The sequence below is a fragment of the Hibiscus syriacus genome, unplaced genomic scaffold, assembly GCF_006381635.1.
Source record: "Hibiscus syriacus cultivar Baekdansim isolate YM2019G1 unplaced genomic scaffold, ASM638163v2 tig00111408_pilon, whole genome shotgun sequence".
Lineage (NCBI taxonomy): Eukaryota > Viridiplantae > Streptophyta > Magnoliopsida > Malvales > Malvaceae > Hibiscus > Hibiscus syriacus.
Window position 1 is genome coordinate 463,797 of NW_024063085.1, and position 17,947 is coordinate 481,743.

At 33.0% G+C, this 17,947-nt stretch overlaps 3 protein-coding genes, 1 non-coding gene and 1 pseudogene across 6 annotated transcripts; 4 read left to right on the forward strand and 1 right to left on the reverse strand.

The window, feature by feature from the left end:
* The first annotated feature begins 10 nt into the window (after window positions 1–10).
* On the forward strand, window positions 11–11,896 carry LOC120162796 (peptidyl-prolyl cis-trans isomerase NIMA-interacting 4-like). The gene is made up of 7 exons (XM_039172872.1): window positions 11–23; window positions 3,169–3,173; window positions 8,929–8,957; window positions 10,474–10,621; window positions 10,737–10,846; window positions 11,421–11,563; window positions 11,652–11,896. The coding sequence occupies exons 4-7, from the start codon at window positions 10,486–10,488 to the stop codon at window positions 11,692–11,694; spliced, it is 432 nt and encodes a 143-aa protein (XP_039028803.1). The 5' UTR covers window positions 11–23; window positions 3,169–3,173; window positions 8,929–8,957; window positions 10,474–10,485; the 3' UTR covers window positions 11,695–11,896.
* LOC120162817 lies at window positions 420–507 on the forward strand. The gene has a single exon (XR_005519575.1). It is a non-coding gene; the product is annotated as a small nucleolar RNA R44/J54/Z268 family (small nucleolar RNA).
* Window positions 2,390–4,310, forward strand: LOC120162795 (2-hydroxy-palmitic acid dioxygenase mpo1-like). Of its 2 annotated transcripts, XM_039172871.1 has the most exons (5): window positions 2,390–2,779; window positions 3,721–3,783; window positions 3,875–3,946; window positions 4,045–4,148; window positions 4,186–4,310. In XM_039172871.1, exons 1-5 carry the CDS (start codon window positions 2,423–2,425, stop codon window positions 4,193–4,195), a joined length of 606 nt encoding a protein of 201 aa, XP_039028802.1. In that variant the 5' UTR covers window positions 2,390–2,422; the 3' UTR covers window positions 4,196–4,310. The 2 variants fall into 2 exon arrangements, with proteins under 2 accessions (XP_039028802.1, XP_039028801.1); XM_039172870.1 differs by having other exon boundaries at window positions 4,045–4,310.
* Window positions 5,285–6,908, forward strand: LOC120162760 (annotated as a pseudogene).
* An 846-nt stretch (window positions 11,897–12,742) lies between the features above and the next one.
* LOC120162790 (galactoside 2-alpha-L-fucosyltransferase-like) lies at window positions 12,743–15,719 on the reverse strand. 2 transcript variants are annotated; one of them, XM_039172866.1, is made up of 2 exons: window positions 15,360–15,719; window positions 12,743–14,332 (listed from the first exon to the last, which is right to left on the reverse strand). In XM_039172866.1, the coding sequence occupies exons 1-2, from the start codon at window positions 15,652–15,654 to the stop codon at window positions 12,870–12,872; spliced, it is 1,758 nt and encodes a 585-aa protein (XP_039028797.1). In that variant the 5' UTR covers window positions 15,655–15,719; the 3' UTR covers window positions 12,743–12,869. The 2 variants fall into 2 exon arrangements, with proteins under 2 accessions (XP_039028797.1, XP_039028798.1); XM_039172867.1 differs by having other exon boundaries at window positions 12,743–14,329; window positions 15,357–15,719.
* Between the last annotated feature and the right edge of the window lie 2,228 nt (window positions 15,720–17,947).

A 17,947-nucleotide genomic window follows, 5' to 3' on the forward strand; every position in this document is an offset into this window, starting at 1 on the left:
TTATTTTATGCGTTTGATGCGACCTTGGAACTTGTTTTTGAATCTGCTTATATGTTTGAGTGCTCATATGTAATTAGTTTATTACTTTGCATCTTCTTTAAAGAAGTAATCTGCATTTTACATGAATTTCCTTCTGACGTCTCAAATTTAAGCTTGTTTATGCATATGAAAATATTCTCTCTGTATGTTGTTATGATTCTGTGTTTTTCATTGTTGCCACTGTCTGAAATCGGGGTTGCTGTTGTATTTTTGTTTGTTCTGTGTTTATTGCGATTAAAAGTCTAATGCGTGTATATAATTATTCTCATGGTGAACTGTTATTTAAAGATTAAAGTACGCATCACTGAGCTCCTTGGATTTCAAAATCTTGGTTTGATATTGATTTCCTGTTAAAATCTGGTTTATATTTCATATAAATTTGTGCAAATGACGATGAAACAGACAGGGACATCAGTAGCCTTGGGAGGATGATGAGTTGTCTATCAATGGGAATCTCTCTGATGCACAAAAGCATACTAAATTTATTATGTAGATATGAGATAATGTATTATTTGATGTATGCTAATGGTCTCTCTAACTTGAAAGCATTTGGTTTGTCTATGATGGATCTAATGCTCGTATTATCAGATCTAGCAATGATGAAATCTGATAATTGTCACTACCACTAACTAAGACAGACCATACAAATTTCTAATTGAATTTGATTTTTTTTATTAGTATAAGTTAAACACAATATAATTATTTTTAAAAATATTTTAATCATTTGATAATGAATATTTATATATTTTTGTAGACGTGTTTGAACCTGAAATCCCAAAAGATAACAATAATCTCTTAATCTGAAGTTGTTTGGTTCGTGTAATTAAATTTGGTTTAATTGTGTATTGTGAGTCCATACAAATTAGCTATTCTCTTTCGTAAAAAGTTCATCCACGGGATCACGGGTGTAGTTAAGCAGCATTGATATCTACTCTTTTTCTGAAGTTCATCATGTAGTTATTATAATGAATGGCCTATGAGGATAACATTGGTTCCGATACTTTCAAGAATCGGTAATATAATTTGTATTAAAGATTTGAATATTAATTATCTATGGATAAGTCTGTAAATGAAGTCGGTTTGTATTGAAGTTTTAATATTTTTATGTTTGAATAATGTTGATTAAGAACTTTAAAATCATTTTTTATTTAAAATTATATATTATTATTTAATATGATCACAAATATATTTATATTTAATATAAAAAGTGTGTATTTTTTTTTGAATTTTTAGATATTCAATGTTTTCAACATTAGTTTTTTAAAATATTTGTATTATAATAATTATTTAAAAAATTATTATTTGATATGAGTTATGTTTTCAATATTATTTTTTAAGTATCTATTTTATAAAAATTATTAAAAATATTATTATAGGACATGAGTTATGTTTATATATTTTAGTTTTAAAAAGAATATTTTAAGAACATTCTTTAAAAATAAGAAAACAAATTCCCAACATCCACCTCACGCGTTGTCCCCCTCCCCTTTCTCCAATTTGTAAAGACTTTTGGCTAATTTAAAATTTTTGTATTTAAATTTTAATCTTGATTTTTTATAGATTTAAATATTTAATAAATATTATTGTTAATAAGAGTTGATACATAGATTATTGAATAAAGTATACAAATTATCTCATGGTTATAAAGTGTTGCTATACAGATGATTGGATAAAGTATATTAATTGTTAGTTTAGTACTCTGATTATTAAAATTTATACAATAGTCTCTTGATGATTCATATATTTCAAGCTCATCTTTTTTTTGTTAATAAATAATTATCGTCTTAGCTAAACATTAACATTTTGATCGAGATATAATAAATTTTTAAAGATGTCTACTGGCATGTCGTTGCTTTCAAATACTGGTTCAATGATATAATGTTTTAAGTACTGACTGGAAGACATAATGTAAACGAATAGTCGATCAAAAAATTATAACTTAATCGTTTTTAGGATCAGATTTTATCATATCTCAATCAACATATTACCATCCAGTTCAGATTACTGCCAAATTTTTAACGAAAATAATGCATTTTAAATATAAGAATAATCGAATAATTATTTTATTACTTTTTATAGTTATAAGATTTAACAAAGTAATACGTTATAATTAAAACATCATTTCATAATTTTTTATGAATTCAAAAAAATAGTATTAGGTTATTTAAAGATAAAAGATACGTTCGAATTTTTACTTAAATTTATGAAAACATACTGAGATCATTTAAACGGTGCACCACAAGCAAAAGCTAGCGCGTTGATATTAAATTTCAACTGAAACATCGTTGATATTGGAAAACCAAAGGCAGAAAAGCCTAAGCAAACCCAACTGATTTATACTTTCTTCCTCACAAACAAAACGAAAAAGAAACTGTTTTTTCAGATGGGGAAGGCAGGATTGTTTGATCTTGAGAATCACTTTGCATTCTATGGAGCTTATCACAGTAACCCAATCAACATTTTGATACATACTTTGTTTGTTTGGCCAATATTTTTCACCGGTCTTGTTCTTTTCTACTTTACACCTACCATCTTTGATCTTTCTCAATCTGGGATTTTCCCCTCTGGGTTTAATCATGTTTTGGTTTTCAATTACGGGTTTCTTTTCGCTCTCTTCTATGGACTATTTTATGTGATTTTGGATAAGAAAGCTGGTTCCTTGGCTGCTTTGCTTTGTTTAGCTTGTTGGGTTGGGGCTAGTTTTCTTGCTGCAAACCTTGGATATTCTCTGGCTTGGAAGGTATGTAATATTGAAGAAAATTGGAGAAAATATCCTTTTTCTGATTATCTTATCATTTTCTTTTATGTTTTTAGCTTATTGGCCTTATATCTTTTTCATTTTGATTGTTAAATTCATGCTTTTGCTTGAACTTTGTCTTTCTTGTATGGTATTGAGGATTTTGCATGTTAAGGTTCCTCTTCAGACTAACATGATGTATGAATGTGAAACAATCTAGGACTAGGTCTTCTTTGGCAACAAATTCAACTCTTTTACTTTTCAAAAGTCAATATCCATGTGTTTTGAAAAATCTATGAGCCAATATGGAGAGAGTCCTAGTTCTAGTATTGCCCCTTTCTTTTATCATATTTAAGCTTTGAAATGATGCTTATGGATGTCGAAATTAAGACAGTGTGTTCTTAAATAATCCCATCAGAATAGATTTCTGACTGCATTTTATTAAGCAATTTTTTCGGATATGTGATATTTCTGTGTAAATCATGTTAATAAATCAAAAGGTCATGATGAATGGATAGAGAGGTAGAGTTTAATTCTTGGGTGTGTGTTCGTAGCACAATATTTACAGACTTTATTACACTGTTTAATTGTCATTGGCTCGACTGTGAATAGTGAAAATTAAGGGTCCTCTAGGTTCATATTCGTTGCAGGTCCGGTGGTGTCTATGAAGTTGGCTCGGTTGAGTTGATGTCTAATGATAGTTTGCACCAGAATGAAAAGAATAATAAAGCTCTTCTACCAGAAAATGTTACATCAAACAATATTGTGTAATATGCCTTTGAACGATAGATATCGATATAACAATTCGTTTAGTATAAACTTGATACGGTATAATATTGAAATCGGAGCAATCATATATGAATTCTCTGCATGATGAGTTAGTTCATATATTCTGTTGTGTGCCTTTGTCAAACATGGTCTGTAACTCCGTATTCTCTATTCAGGTTGTGCTGGCTGCTCAGTTGTTCTGTTGGACCGGACAGTTTATAGGCCATGGAGTCTTCGAGGTGAGTAATTTTATAATTTGTTCGAACATCTTAACCTCCATTGCATTCCCACTCGTTCTTAAAACACCAACGGTTGAATTATTCTTTGCAGAAACGTGCACCGGCTCTGTTAGACAATCTTGTTCAAGCTTTTCTGATGGCTCCATTCTTCGTTTTGCTCGAGGTACAGGGCAGTAATTTAGATCCTTTCATACAAAATCAGAAAAGAAATTTCCCGAAATCGTTAGAGTTTCGAGTGATTTGCGTTTGATTCGGGTGCAGGTACTTCAATTGGTCTTCGGATATGAACCGTATCCAGGGTTTCAAGCACGCGTGAAGGCTAAGATCGAAGCTGAAATCAAGGAATGGAAGGACAAGAAACAGAAGAAGATTTCTTAGATTTTAATTGGTAACTTGCAAATGAATGATTTAGGTTAAAACGAAACGCTAAACACAATGATAGAAAGGCTTTATTTGTCTTGTATTCTAGTATAAATGTATGCATACACTTTGGTGACATTTCATAAAAGCTTCCAAGCTTCTTTACCTTACGTTATTTTTCTAAGTTTGTGCCGTTGCCCTTTTTTCTTTTTTCATCTTTGTCGGTGGGCGGAGACATCAATTATAGTGTTTGTCGTTGATCGTTGATATTTCTTATTTTTCTCTATTTTCTTATATTGCATCTTTGTTTTTTCCTTTTTTTTTAAATTTCTAATAACTCTGCATTTTTTATATGCTCTCTTCTGCCTTTTGGCACGTATTCGATCTCCTTTATCTGTTGTTTAATTGTTCTTTTCTTTAATTTTTTCATGGTTAGATTTTATGTCATTTCGACTAATCAATATGGCTTTTATCATATTGATATTATCTGTTTTGGACCCTCAAACTAGATTTTGTTATTCTATTTGCATTCGGAAATAGTTTTCTTACTACATTCATTTCTGATTTATAATTATCGTTGGTATTTCAATATATATAAAAACATACAAATTATAATGATTAAAATATCATGTCTATATATAATATGACTAGGGAACTAGTGCCAACAGGTTTAACGACAAACTCCAATAAATCAATATCAGTATCAGATATTGTGGTTGAAAACAAGACCGAAAACAAACAAATAATTAATAAAGATAGGAGGGGAAGAGTAGAGAGGGAGACGTGAACTTCGGAATAAAGTTACGTGCATGAATTTGGAGATTAACTGTGTCTAGTCAGAAACTTAGGGGGAAACAGATCATAACTATTTATTACATAAAATGGAATTAATATTTATTCAGAGGGAGAGAAGGCTAAAACATCCGGCCAACGCTGTCTTAAATACCACGTTTCTTCCCCTTCAGACACGAGCACAAACCATTATTTAGGGGGACTTCTGTTTTTCATGCTGTCTTTCTTCACACTTCTCCAACCTTTCAGTTCCATGGCTTTCTTATATAAACTTCGTTCTTGGTTTCTTTGCTGCACCCACTTATTTTGAAATCTTTTCGGTTAATTATGTTTGGTTAGGACTATAACAACATCATATGTCGTATAGGATGTCAAATCTTGGTGAAGAAGATTATCAAAATCAAATGGAATTGCCTCCAGGTTTCAGATTTCATCCAACTGATGAAGAACTCATTTCTCACTACTTATACAAGAAAGTTGTTGATCTCAGTTTCACTGCTAAAGCCATTGGAGAGGTTGACTTGAACAAATCCGAGCCCTGGGATTTGCCATGTAAGTTGTTATTTATCTGCCTCCAAATTCAGAATTTGGATTAATTTTCTTGTGTTTGTTTGGATGCAGGGAAAGCGAAAATGGGTGAGAAAGAATGGTACTTCTTCTGCATGAGAGACAGAAAATACCCAACTGGTATGAGAACAAATAGGGCCACCGTGTCAGGCTACTGGAAAGCAACCGGCAAAGACAGAGAGATTTTCAGAGGCAAATCATTGGTTGGGATGAAGAAAACTCTGTTTTTTTTACAAAGGGAGAGCCCCAAAAGGTGAAAAAACCAATTGGATCATGCATGAATACAGATTGGACGGCGAATTTTCTGTTCAAAATCTCCCTAAAACTGCCAAGGTATCATTTTTTTCTTTCCCATCCCAAAAACATCTCTTAAATCACTAAAAAGTTTGGGGTTAAAATTAAAACATTCAAAAGTTTAGGAACTAATATAGAATGAGAGTCATAGTTTGGAGATGAAATTGTAATGCTCAAAAGTTTAGGGATCAATTTAAGAATGAGAGTCATAGTTTATGAATGAAATTAGAATATTCAAAAGTTTGAGGATCAATTTAGAATAAAAGCTATAGTTTGAGGACATACAGTGCAGTTAACTCAAAAAAACAAAAAAAAACTTTGTGGTCTATTTGTGAGTTTAGTCCCTATTAGAGTGATAATATGTAGTTTTTATTTGAAATAGTGTTAAACAATCGGTTGATCTTTTACTTATTATTGATTAAATATGATTTGGTTGAATATCAATTTAAGGGCAATGATTAATGGTATTATTAATTTGAACCTAAAAAGTAGAGGATCAAATTATATAATAAATTAAAGTTTCAGCGTAGTACAGGGATTAAAACAATAATTAGACCAGTTATTTTGAGCATGTATCAGAAATTTAAATTGCAATTGTAGTGTTTTTATTACGTCACATTTATCACAATTGCAGGGTCGAATCCTTTTGTTTCTAATGGTTTTGTTTTGTTTTCAGAATGAATGGGTGATTTGCAGGGTCTTCCAAAAGAGCTGTGGGGGGAAAACCCCATTTTTCAGGTCCTTCTTCGATAGCGGAAACTTCATCAGATAATGGCAAAAGCAGACCATTTTCAGAACCAAAACCTAACGTGCCCTGCTTCTCCAATCCTATCGATTTCCAGACAAACAAACAAGACACGATTGTTGATCATTTCAACAATGTTCTTCTCCCAGTTCCTTGTAATATCTCAAACATTTTCCCACGAATCCCATCCCCAAACCCTTTCTTCTCGTTCCCTGGTTCCCTTTTAATCCAGAACCGACCAGCGCTAAGGGCTTTGGTCCACAACCATGGATCCAACATCAAACGAGAAACAGGTTTAACCACAGACATTGACAACACTGTAATCTCCGCTCAAGTATTCAACAAAGATTGTTTCTGGCGTTGCTGAAACTATGAAAACATCAGCAGTTGTCGAGATTTCCCCCCCCCTTCAAATTATAGACATTATTATTATTATTATTATTATTATTATATTATTATTATTATTATTATTATTATATGTAAATCAAAACTATTAAAGAATATGAAGAATGATGTATAATTTTCAAGCTATTTTCAGATGAAAGCATATCCAACCACCATGGGGTTTTTTTTCAATTAAAAAACGTTATTTTTATCAAATAATATTTTAATATAATGAAATATATCAAATATCACTAAACTCTAAATTATTTATAGATTTTATCAATGAACTTTAAAATACTTCAATTTAGACGTCCATAGTTTTGAGTTCAATTAATGTATTGGACTGCTAAATCATTAATATTTGGATGACATCACAGTTTACTGCTAACATGGTGTTGATATATGCTGATGTGGAAGTCAAAAGAATATATCATTTTTTTTATCAAAGTTGAGAATTTTTTATTCATTTTCCTGTTGTCATTGAAAAATAATCTTTTTAAACGTCTTTTGCGTCATTCTAGATACTAATAAACTTATCTTATCGTCTTTTTTCACTTCATCGTTTTAGATTTTTATAAAATTTCTATAAAACTCGTGAAATTAAAACAAAAAAATCCATTATTTTTGGGAAGTTTAAGGACTTTCATGAATTTTGAGGAGTTTGAAGTATTTGTTCAAAAAATAAGGACGATAAAAAATATTCTTTTGAGAATATGATTAATAACCTTGAAATTAATCTCATCGAACGATCGTCAAAGGATATAAAGCACAAATACATCAAATATTTAAAAGATTTTTCATCGATTTTGAGTAGATTTATAAAAAACTAAAAGAAAAAGATAAATAAAATACAAATATTAAGTAGAAAGACTTGATAAAAAATAAGTGTCTAAATTTTGTCTCGAAAAATATTTTAGTGTCTAGAGAAATTTTTACTAAAATTAAGTGTTTAACATTTTCATCAGATATTTTTAGGTGTCTGGACCGTAACAACCGCTAAATTTGATTATTAATTGACACGTGTTACATTTGTTGAGAATTTATTTAAAAAATTTTAAAAAAAATTATTAAAAAAAACCACAGCCCATGTGCGTCAACCCCTCCTTTTCCACTTTTTCCCTTCCCTTTCCCCTTTTCCATGGTCGTCGGTCGGTCATTTGTGATTGTTACCTTCATCGACTCCAGCATTGACCTCCGACTAAACCACCGTCAGTCTTTCATCGTAAAGTACCACAATTTGTCTAGAGAAGCGTTCAAATGTTCGTAAGATTTTAAGCCACCGTTATTATTTTTCGTCGATTTCGACCGATTCTGACGTCCACAAGCTATACCGTCACCACCATTCGACCCACCGTGCAATTTCGATCAAAACCCAAGTGTTCAACGATAATGGTGGCCGAAAATGGCCAGTGACAATTGGTAATAGGGGTTGAAATGAAATATTTTAGCTTTTTAGAGTTTTTTTATAATTTTATTAAGAGTTTGGATTTTTTATAAATAAATTAAGTTTTTTTAAAATAATTTTTTTATTATTAAAAATTTTAAAAAAAATATAACGATATGCACCTAAAACTATAACTGAGAAAACGTTAGACACCTATTTTTAACAAAAAAAATTAAACACCAAAACATTTTTAAAGTATTGTTTAAAAATTTATTTTGTATTAATCCTTATTTAAAATCCGAAACATTTTTGTTTCCACGTTCGATGTATATGAACACAACTACAAAGTTAAGAATTCATAATATTTTTTTTATTATAAGAAAATTAAATCATTTAAAATATTTTTATTAATAAATACAATTAACATGGGCATTATAACTCGATTCCTCATTTCGTTCTAATTGGCAAAGGCCCATGTTAGGTGAGGGCAATAACGTCAATTAAGTAGAAAAACCAGTGGCCCAAACCTCAAAACTCCGAACTTGTGTCTTCCCGTTTTCATTAAAACCTGGTCTCGCAGACACCGATCTTGAAACATCATCGTCTTTTGTTTTGGTCGTCGATTGTGTTTACAGTGTACTCAAGGTAAAAACACATCAAACACCCAGATCACTCCCTTTTTCTTCGTGAGTATGTGGGGGTTCCTCTCCTCTCGCCTAATTCGAGTTGCTTAGCCCCGGAGCTTTTGTTTTCATTAACTTCACTTTTTGTTTTTAATTCCATTCGTTATCTTTAGGTTTTTTTTATTTGTGGGTTTTTCATATTAGTGTTTACTTTACAGATATGTTTGCATACTGTTTAACATCGCTGTTCAATCAACTGCTCTTTTGATGAATTAGGCAGATATTTAAATTGCGTTTACAGCTGCGGACATAGCGGGTTCTATTGCGGTGATTGCGGGTATCGCGATCATGAAATAATGGTTTTGGATTGCACCTTTACTGCTATATAGTGGCTGTTATTCTGATAGAAGACCGCTATTTAAATCCCTGGAATTAGGTTAGTGAGTATAGTATTTACAATATTATTGGAGTAGAAGTAAATAAATATATTGACTAAGGAATTTGGATTATTGGGCGTCTGAAAGGAATCTTAAGAGTGAATTAAGGATGAGTTTTACTGGAAATCAAGTGTGTAAAATTTCATGGTTGGCATAACATTAGAGTGTAGATTAAGGAACTTATCATGTAGGATGAATTATAGGAAACAATCATCCTTTACACTGAATCTCCCACTTTGGACCGAGTTATCCGAAGTCTGTTTCCTCTGAGCACATATAGGCATACAACTCTCACCGAGTCTAGGTAACATAGCTTCGTAAATATGGATGTGAATATCCAAAATGTGGCCAGGACCAAAAACAATCAAACAAAACTATTGAGTGAGGGTTTTACGTACCACCTCAATTTTGCGTCATACCATTATCTCTTTCCTTACCATGCATCATATCGAAGTTTGATGCTACAATTTAGTTCTCGAAGTATTGAGCTGCTGAAATATGACATGTGAGATATGACAAGTGAGGGTTTTACGTACCACCTCGATTTTGCATCATACTATTGTCTTTTTCCTTACCAACATCATATCGAAGTTTGATACTACAATTTAGGTCTCGAAGTATTTAGCTGCTTAGATACAATGTGTGAAGTTATTAATTCCATTAGGTGCTAAAAACTATGGAAACCAGGCATGATTAGATCTTTGAAGACCAAATAATCATTTAAAGGGGATAATTTGATTTCAAGGGAAGTAATACTTCCACTTCTTGGGCAAAAGATTTGAGCTTCTTATTCAAAGGCAGTGACTTTAGCTTTGATTATATAATTTATGTACTTCATTGCCAAAAAAAGTTAACTACCGTGTAACCCGACACTTAAGTCTGAGTATGTGCCACACACAGGTGCCTTAGAGATAAAGAAATTCATTCTTCTCTGGTTTAGAATGCATTTATTATTTTCTTTTGAATTGTGAATTTTGTGGTCCACGGATTTCTCTAGATTGTGATTGGGTGTCAATTCATCAATCTTTACCCATTGACATCCTTTTTAGATGCAGTTGAAGTTGTTCTCACTAATTATTACACTAATTTGTACTCCTACGATAAGGTTTTTGAGAGATGGGGAAGGACTCTAAATCGAAGGAAGCTAAGGGAAAAGGCAAACAAGCTGGAGGTGGAAGCGATGAGAGTGCTTCAAAGGGTAAAGGGAAAGCTGGGAAGGGAGATGGCCTTGGCACTTGCACTTATGTTAAAGGTCTCTTTTTACTGTTACCCTTTCCATGGAAGTGTTATCCTTTCCATGGAAGTGTTATTAGTTTATTGCATTTCATCACATATCTTTTACGCAGTTGTCTTCTTTTTTTGTTCAGCGAGGCACATCTTGTGTGAGAAGCAAGGGAAGATAAATGAAGCGTACAAGAAGCTGCAAGATGGCTGGCTTAGCAATGGTGATAAAGTCCCACCGGCTGAATTTGCAAAGGTGAGTTCATATACACATTTCATCTTTTGATTGTGACTTATGCCCGTAACATTGGCATGCCACCAATTTGCGTATCGGGGTGGTTATTAGTTGCATAGAATTTTTATCATCTAATCACATTATCCTACTGTTTACTTAATAGATCAAGCCCTCGAATTTTAATTGAAAATCATTGAAAAAGCGTTAGTAGGTGTGCAACTTTATAGTTGATTTTTCAGTTGGGTTATGTACCGGCTGAACCTACATAATTCCATAAAGGGTTTTAAAAACTGGTCCGCGACCGCGATTTCGGCCGCGATATAGCGGTTTCGCCGCTGTCCGAGTTACCCGCGACGGCCGCAATCACGGTAAATCCGAAATAACCGAAACCGCGACCGCGACTTGAAACCCTAATTCCATATGTAAGTGCTTATGCACACACACTCGTACGAATGCATATTTTCGATGGGGGTGTACTGTAACTTGAATGTTTTCATGGTCATGTACTTTTATGTAGTAATTTTCATCCTTGCTATGCACCGATGAGAATTGTTTTACCCAACTACTCATTTCTACGTTCCGTCCCTTTTTCCAGATAGCTCAAGAATATTCCGAATGCCCCTCTGGGAAGAAAGGTGGAGATTTAGGATGGTTTCCAAGGGGTAAGATGGCTGGTCCGTTTCAGGAGGTTGCCTTTAACACAGTCGTTGGAGCTACCAGTGCACCCTTCAAATCAACGTATGTATTTTGCCTTCAATTCACATTCAGACTGTCAAAATTTTCGAACTCCGACAATTATTCGGTTATTTTTATCGTTGTTTTGCAGTCACGGATACCATATCATCTTGTGTGAAGGAAGAAAGAATTGAAGGAAGCGAGCGGAGATACACTCAGGCAGTGAATATAAGCTTTATGTTATACATACAAAAATTTGTCTAGACATGAAGTGTGCTAAGTTTGTCATTTGAACCAATGATTTTTCGGATTTAAAACTGGATAGTGCTCGAAATATTGCCCGAGTGTTATCTGTTGAATATTTGATCCCATTTCATATATTATGTTTTGATGGTCTCAGTTATGATGTTTTGAAAGTTATTCGACCGGCATAAAAATCCGCACTCGACCCGATTCAACTTGATATAAACATACATAAAAGGATGTATTTTTGTTAGGTAAATAAAGACCTAGTTAAAATAAATAAATACAGAGAATGATATAATTATAACTTAAATATATAAGGGATACTTATATTATTTTTCGAGTTTTAATGGAAAAAATTCATATTAAACTCGAATCTAAATTTTTACTATAAAAAGATTAGAAGCGCTTAATGAGTTGAGTAGTTTGTGAGTTGTACGAATTCGATTTGGTCAAAATTTGATCAATGTTTGACTCAGGTTGATTCGAGTTTGACTTGAGACATTAATGAGTGGGATACAACTCGATTCGATAAGTTTCCGAACAGTTCGTTGATTTTTTTTTATAATTTTCTAATAGTTACCTTAAAAATTTATTCTATATAAAAAAAGTCTAATTATTAATTATTAATTTGCTAATAGATAATAAGAAATTTGTTAAATTAATAATTAATAATTACTACTACTTTATTAAATTTTTAATAAACAATAAGAAAGATACTAAATTATTAATTATTAAATTACTAGATCTTATATATAGTTAAAAAACAAGATAAAAATTCTAATAAGTTTAGTGAACAATGAGTCAAATTGAACAATAAGTTATTTTGACGAACACAAGTCGAACAAAATTTTATTAAACTTAACGAGAAACGATTCGAGTAGAACAATTCATTTTTTTAACTAGTACGAGGCTAGTAGCCTAGTACTATTCAACTCATGATCAACTCGTTCAATAAACATCTAGACAAAATGCCTCAAATTTTTTGAAATACTTATCTAAAATGTAAATGTTACATTAATCCAACCATTGAACGAATTTGCCAACAAAAATGTTGTTAAATGTTCAAACTTAACGGACACATGATTTAATATTACTTTCTACAATAGTCTGAGTAAAACTATGCCTATAACTCACTTTTATTGTCGACAAGTTTAAGACCCCAACTCATATCTTCACAGTGCCTTACATGAGGAACTACTGCACCTGTGTCAATGCCTCTCTTGGCTTTACAATCATAAAAGGGTGGTGCATGGAAACATGGCTCCATCGACATGACTCGGCGACAAGGTGGATCTGGGACCGTCCGGTTCTCGGGTTTGTACAGTATCCATGGCTTCAATCCTCCCAGGCTTTGAGCAACATAACCAAAAGTTGACCATGAGCTCGTTACAAGCACATCCATCAAGCTCAGTAAATACATTTCAGCCCATGCTTTCCGGTTGTGAAATCGCTTCTCTGTTTGCTGATACTCTTCGTGGCTCGGTTGGTAAAAACCAATGATCTCCCCTGTCACAGTCGGATGTTCCCAGTACATGTCCCTTAATCTCTCAAAGTAACCTGCACTCAAAGATGTAACCAGCACAGCTTTAGACTTCAGAGATTGATTGGTTATAGATTTTTCTGAGCTGATCTCAGGCAGCAGATTCTCCTTCAAAGCACAAGCAAGAATCTGATCAAAAACATGCTTGAATGGACCAGTCGCGGTGTCGAATACTCTAATCTGGATGCCTATCCTTTCATCTGCTTTAGCTAAATAAGCTTGATAATACCGGGTAATAAGTCCCCAAACCTGATTTGTAGGGTGGAGGAGATAGCGACCCAAGAAGTGGAAAACCGTCTCTTTTCTCGGGAAGAGATTACCGAGTTCCTGCTCAAAAGAGGGGATCAAGAAGAGAGACGGTACAAAGTAGTTATCTGATTTCATGATCAACCACGGCACTTCCCGAAGAGAAGTTTGGTCTTCATCACAGAAAAAGAGCTTATCTTGATCATCATAATCATGAACCAGATGGAGATATACGAAAGATGATGATATAGACCTGCTTGAATTAGCAAAAGTGTTGTTCTTTAGCATTTTTCCGAAACAATGAGGAGATTTCTGATCAAAGCTGCTGAATTGACTTGTAAGGGGGAAATCCAGAGGGAGAAACCAGGAGAGCTCCGGAAATGGTTCACAAAAAAGATCAACCATATCGTCTCCAGGGTCAACGAGTAGGACACGATTTGTAAGAAGTGCATAGAGAAATGCCGAGGCTAGGGTCAGTATCCTATTTCCCAATCCACTAAAGGAAATCCATACTAAATAATTACAATCTGTAGATTCAAGGTGATCCCCAGTCTTGAGCTTTTCCAAGGTTTTGTTATATGATTCCGTATATGGCCCACATCGTTTATGGAGAGCTTCATAACTCTGTAACCTCGAGATCAGATAAGGTGAAGCTTTATGTAGTGATTCTTTGCGGTATAAGATTGACTGATACCTGCTGATACAAGAAGTTTCATCAAATCCGGCTACAAGAAGCCCACCTTGCAGTTTATCTTTACGCTCCTCAACAGGCGGGGCATGATCGTCTACTGGACCTAAGACTAAAAAGGGGGAAAACAAAGATTATTCCAAATTCATTTGAGAAAACAGGCATTGAAATTTGAGCAGATAATGTCATTATCGCGTAAAACAAATGGATGAGAACCGGGGAGGACTATGGTTCATATGGAAGCAATGGCAATGCATCGATTCTCAAGCCAAAAATTAGCTAACAAACCAGTTGGCATTGGGGTAACTTCGGCATCCAACACAAATTACAAAGTAGACTTTACATTGAAGGACCAAGAACTATAATCTAGACAACCAATACAATACCGTTCCGTCCAAGGCAATTAAAAGACCTGCAATACATGAAGGAAAATATGCTACACATTTGAAGGCATTTTATGAGGGATAGAGAATCGACTGGGTTGAGAAAGTAAGGAAATCGAGAGAACCAAGGTTCAGACCCTACAACTCCCGCTGTGCACGCAAAATTAAAGCAGCAAAAGAACAAACTGCTGTTGTGTTTTCAAGTTTGAACTGAAACCTTGAAAAGTGAGGTGAAATATGAAGATTTCAAACCACAATGATGGCATCTAACAACGGATTCATGAATAAAAGATAGATCAAAGCATGAAAATAACAAATGTCAAACAAACTACAAGTGGTCTCGCTACAAACACGATATCTCGGCGATTTAGCACAACAATCGGCCATCTCGTATGAGACAAACTAACATGGGGAGGGACTTGAGCTTGGTACATTGCTTTGCAATGGTGAATACAACGCGGTGACAATGGCAGGAAAAGTAAATCCATAAGGCATATTAAAAACGATATAATACATGATTTAAACATGAGTTCAAATTGGATCTAAAATTTCAGACTCATTAACGGTAGCGACACAGATCCAACAGCTATAAATTATAATGAGATTAAGCAACTTCAAGCAAGTCAATCATTCAGTTCAATTAGCTTTAAACAATCTGAAAGGGTTTCATTCAGAATAAATAAAAATCCTGACTTTAAGCCAGAAACGAACCCCTTTTTTTCCAATCATAGAGAGAGAAATGAAAAATGGAGTTACCTTTCTGGGGTTTGACTTCAAGAACTCGTTGCTCCTTAATTGATTCCATAACATCAGCAAATCTAACATCTTTAGCAGAGTCCAAAACCCCATCACTGGGTGGGTCTTGAAGCACTACTGAAACTGAAAATACAACTGAAACGAGCATTAACGCCACCACAACGAAACCCATCGACCTCGTTGAACCCAATCCACATTTCCTTTCTTGCTGATCTTTCAAAAACGAGCCTTCTCTGTCAGGATCCGGGTTGGTTTCCGGGTCATTCCCATCCCGGTTTCTCCTTAACCGCTTCATGTTGTTATCAACCCAAAGTCATAGTAAGTCAGCAGAAGAAAGAGCAGAGCAACTAAGTTGAAGAGGGGAGGAGGCTCGGGGTGGGGATAGGGTGCGGTGGGGTATAGATTAATGTGGAGTGTCGCATGAGATGATCGAGTGGTGTTTTTTGTTTGGGTAAAGTACACAAATGGCCCCCGACTATGGGATATTACTATGTTAATTCCCTTGATTATTAAAAATTACAAAAAGATCCCAAATTATAGGAAGTTGCTTTGTTGAGTTCCTTAACTATTAAAAGTTATAAAATAATCACATGATTATTTATTATGTTTCAAACTTGTCCTTTTCTATTAAAGAATTAACGACAGTCTAAGTTTGGAGTTAACTTTCTGACAGAGATATAATAAAATCTAATCTCAAACAACTATGATATCACAGTCAGCATGTTAATGTCTAGACCATATGACCGTTAATTTTTAACGAAAAAAGATGAGTTTGAAACATAATGAATAACCGAATGACCATTTTATAACTTTTAATAATCGAGAAACTTAACAATGCAACTCCCTATAATCGGTGGATCATTTTATAATTTTTAGTAGTAAGATAACTCAACAAAAATAATACCCTATAATTAGGGGATCATTTGTGTACTTTACCTTTTTTTCACCTAAATCTAAGTGAGTGATCGACTGACACCTTAGTTTTTTAATTAATTTGCGGCAATGGATCAATCGTCATGGTCATCATGTTAAAGATTAAAAGTTGAAGTATATAAAGGTTCAAGTACTACTCTTTAGTAGTTGTTCTCAAAATATCCAATCCTTCCTCAATGAAATAATTCAGACATAATGTTGTTTATAAGTGCATAATTAAAATTATTATTAAAAGAATAATCAGTTGTCAAAATACTTTCATCAAGATAAGGAATATTATAGATAACATGTTAATAGCACAACAAGATTCACTCTCTCTTAGATATTTTGAAGAATGAAGATAGATATTCAGCAAAGATTGAACAGTTCAGTCAAGTCTTTATTCAAGCATTAACCTTTAATCTTTAAATTTTTTTGGAGTGGGCATTTACTTCTTTAAAAATTTATTTAGATAAAGTAGTGTCTCAGTTATAGGGTATTATTTTATTGAATCTTCCGACTATTAAAAGTTATAAAATCATCACTCAACTATTGGGTCAACTATATGGCAATATTTTGTTGAGTTTCCGACTATTAAAAGTTATAAAATTGTCACTCGACTATTTATATATTTCAATCTCGTCTTTTTCTATTAAAAATTGACGATCGTCAGAGCTGGACGTTAACATGTTGATTCGGATATGATAAAATTATATTTTAATGATGTCTATCAGTATTGTCGTTGCTTTTAAGTATTGGCTCGATGATAAAATGTTTAATGCACTGGCTCAATGATATAATATATATAAAGACTCAATCCACGAAATACATCTCAAACAGTTCTGAAATCATATTTTTATCATATCATATTGAGCAGGTTAACGTCCAGCTCAGACTTTCATTAATTTTTTAACGAAGAAAGACGAGTTTAAAACATATGAATAATAATATGACTATTTTATAACTTTTAATAGTTGAAAGATTCAATAAAATAATGCCTTATAATCAGAGATTATTTTATAACTTTAAATAGTTGAGAAGTTCAATAAAATAATAACCTATAGTCGGAGGATCATTTATATACTTTACTCAAAATTATTCTGCAACCGATGAATCAACTATGGAGTGTTAGATCCATAAATATTTTTTAAGATAGACACATATACGTTAACAACACAAAAATTTTAAATAAAATTAACACAGATAAAATTTTAAACTAGACACTAACGGTAAAATAGATAACACATACTTATCCTTAGCCTTCTATGGATCCTCCACTACATTTTTGGAAATAGTGATGCAACAGTTAAAGGAGCACATGTTAACTGAAAATCATATGCTATTCTAAGCCAGAAGGTGGATTAGACCTTCAAGAGTTAGAATCAACAAATAATGCATATTTGTTATCCTAAACTAATGGGTTAATTTAAGTGGTAAACAACATGATATTATTTAAGTAATTATTAAATTCAGAATATTATGTATGCATAAAATTCTTACTGAAAAACTTATCTATCAGAACTAAATATGCAACATAAATTAATTCGCATTAGTTCGAAAATCTAGAGAACCTAAAGAAAAAAAATCCCAAAGAGGAAGGGTTCTTTATGGCTAACTTGAGTAATTGTTGTTGTTGAATCAAATTAAATCAATCAAGAATTAAAATTTTAACCCAC

What these genes read in the sequence shown, in the direction of transcription:
- LOC120162796 (XM_039172872.1), top strand. Translation starts at nt 10,486, where the DNA reads ATGGGGAAGGACTCTAAATCGAAGGAAGCTAAGGGAAAAGGCAAACAA. An exon ending in CACTTGCACTTATGTTAAAG is followed by an intron (nt 10,622 to 10,736) that starts GTCTCTTTTTAC and finishes TTTTTTGTTCAG; the next exon opens with CGAGGCACATCTTGTGTGAG. An exon ending in AGTGCACCCTTCAAATCAAC is followed by an intron (nt 11,564 to 11,651) that starts GTATGTATTTTG and finishes GTTGTTTTGCAG; the next exon opens with TCACGGATACCATATCATCT.
- LOC120162795 (XM_039172870.1), top strand. Translation starts at nt 2,423, where the DNA reads ATGGGGAAGGCAGGATTGTTTGATCTTGAGAATCACTTTGCATTCTAT. An exon ending in TAGGCCATGGAGTCTTCGAG is followed by an intron (nt 3,784 to 3,874) that starts GTGAGTAATTTT and finishes TATTCTTTGCAG; the next exon opens with AAACGTGCACCGGCTCTGTT. An exon ending in CATTCTTCGTTTTGCTCGAG is followed by an intron (nt 3,947 to 4,044) that starts GTACAGGGCAGT and finishes ATTCGGGTGCAG; the next exon opens with GTACTTCAATTGGTCTTCGG.
- LOC120162790 (XM_039172866.1), bottom strand. Translation starts at nt 15,654, where the DNA reads ATGAAGCGGTTAAGGAGAAACCGGGATGGGAATGACCCGGAAACCAAC. An exon ending in TGAAGTCAAACCCCAGAAAG is followed by an intron (nt 14,333 to 15,359) that starts GTAACTCCATTT and finishes CCCCCTTTTTAG; the next exon opens with TCTTAGGTCCAGTAGACGAT.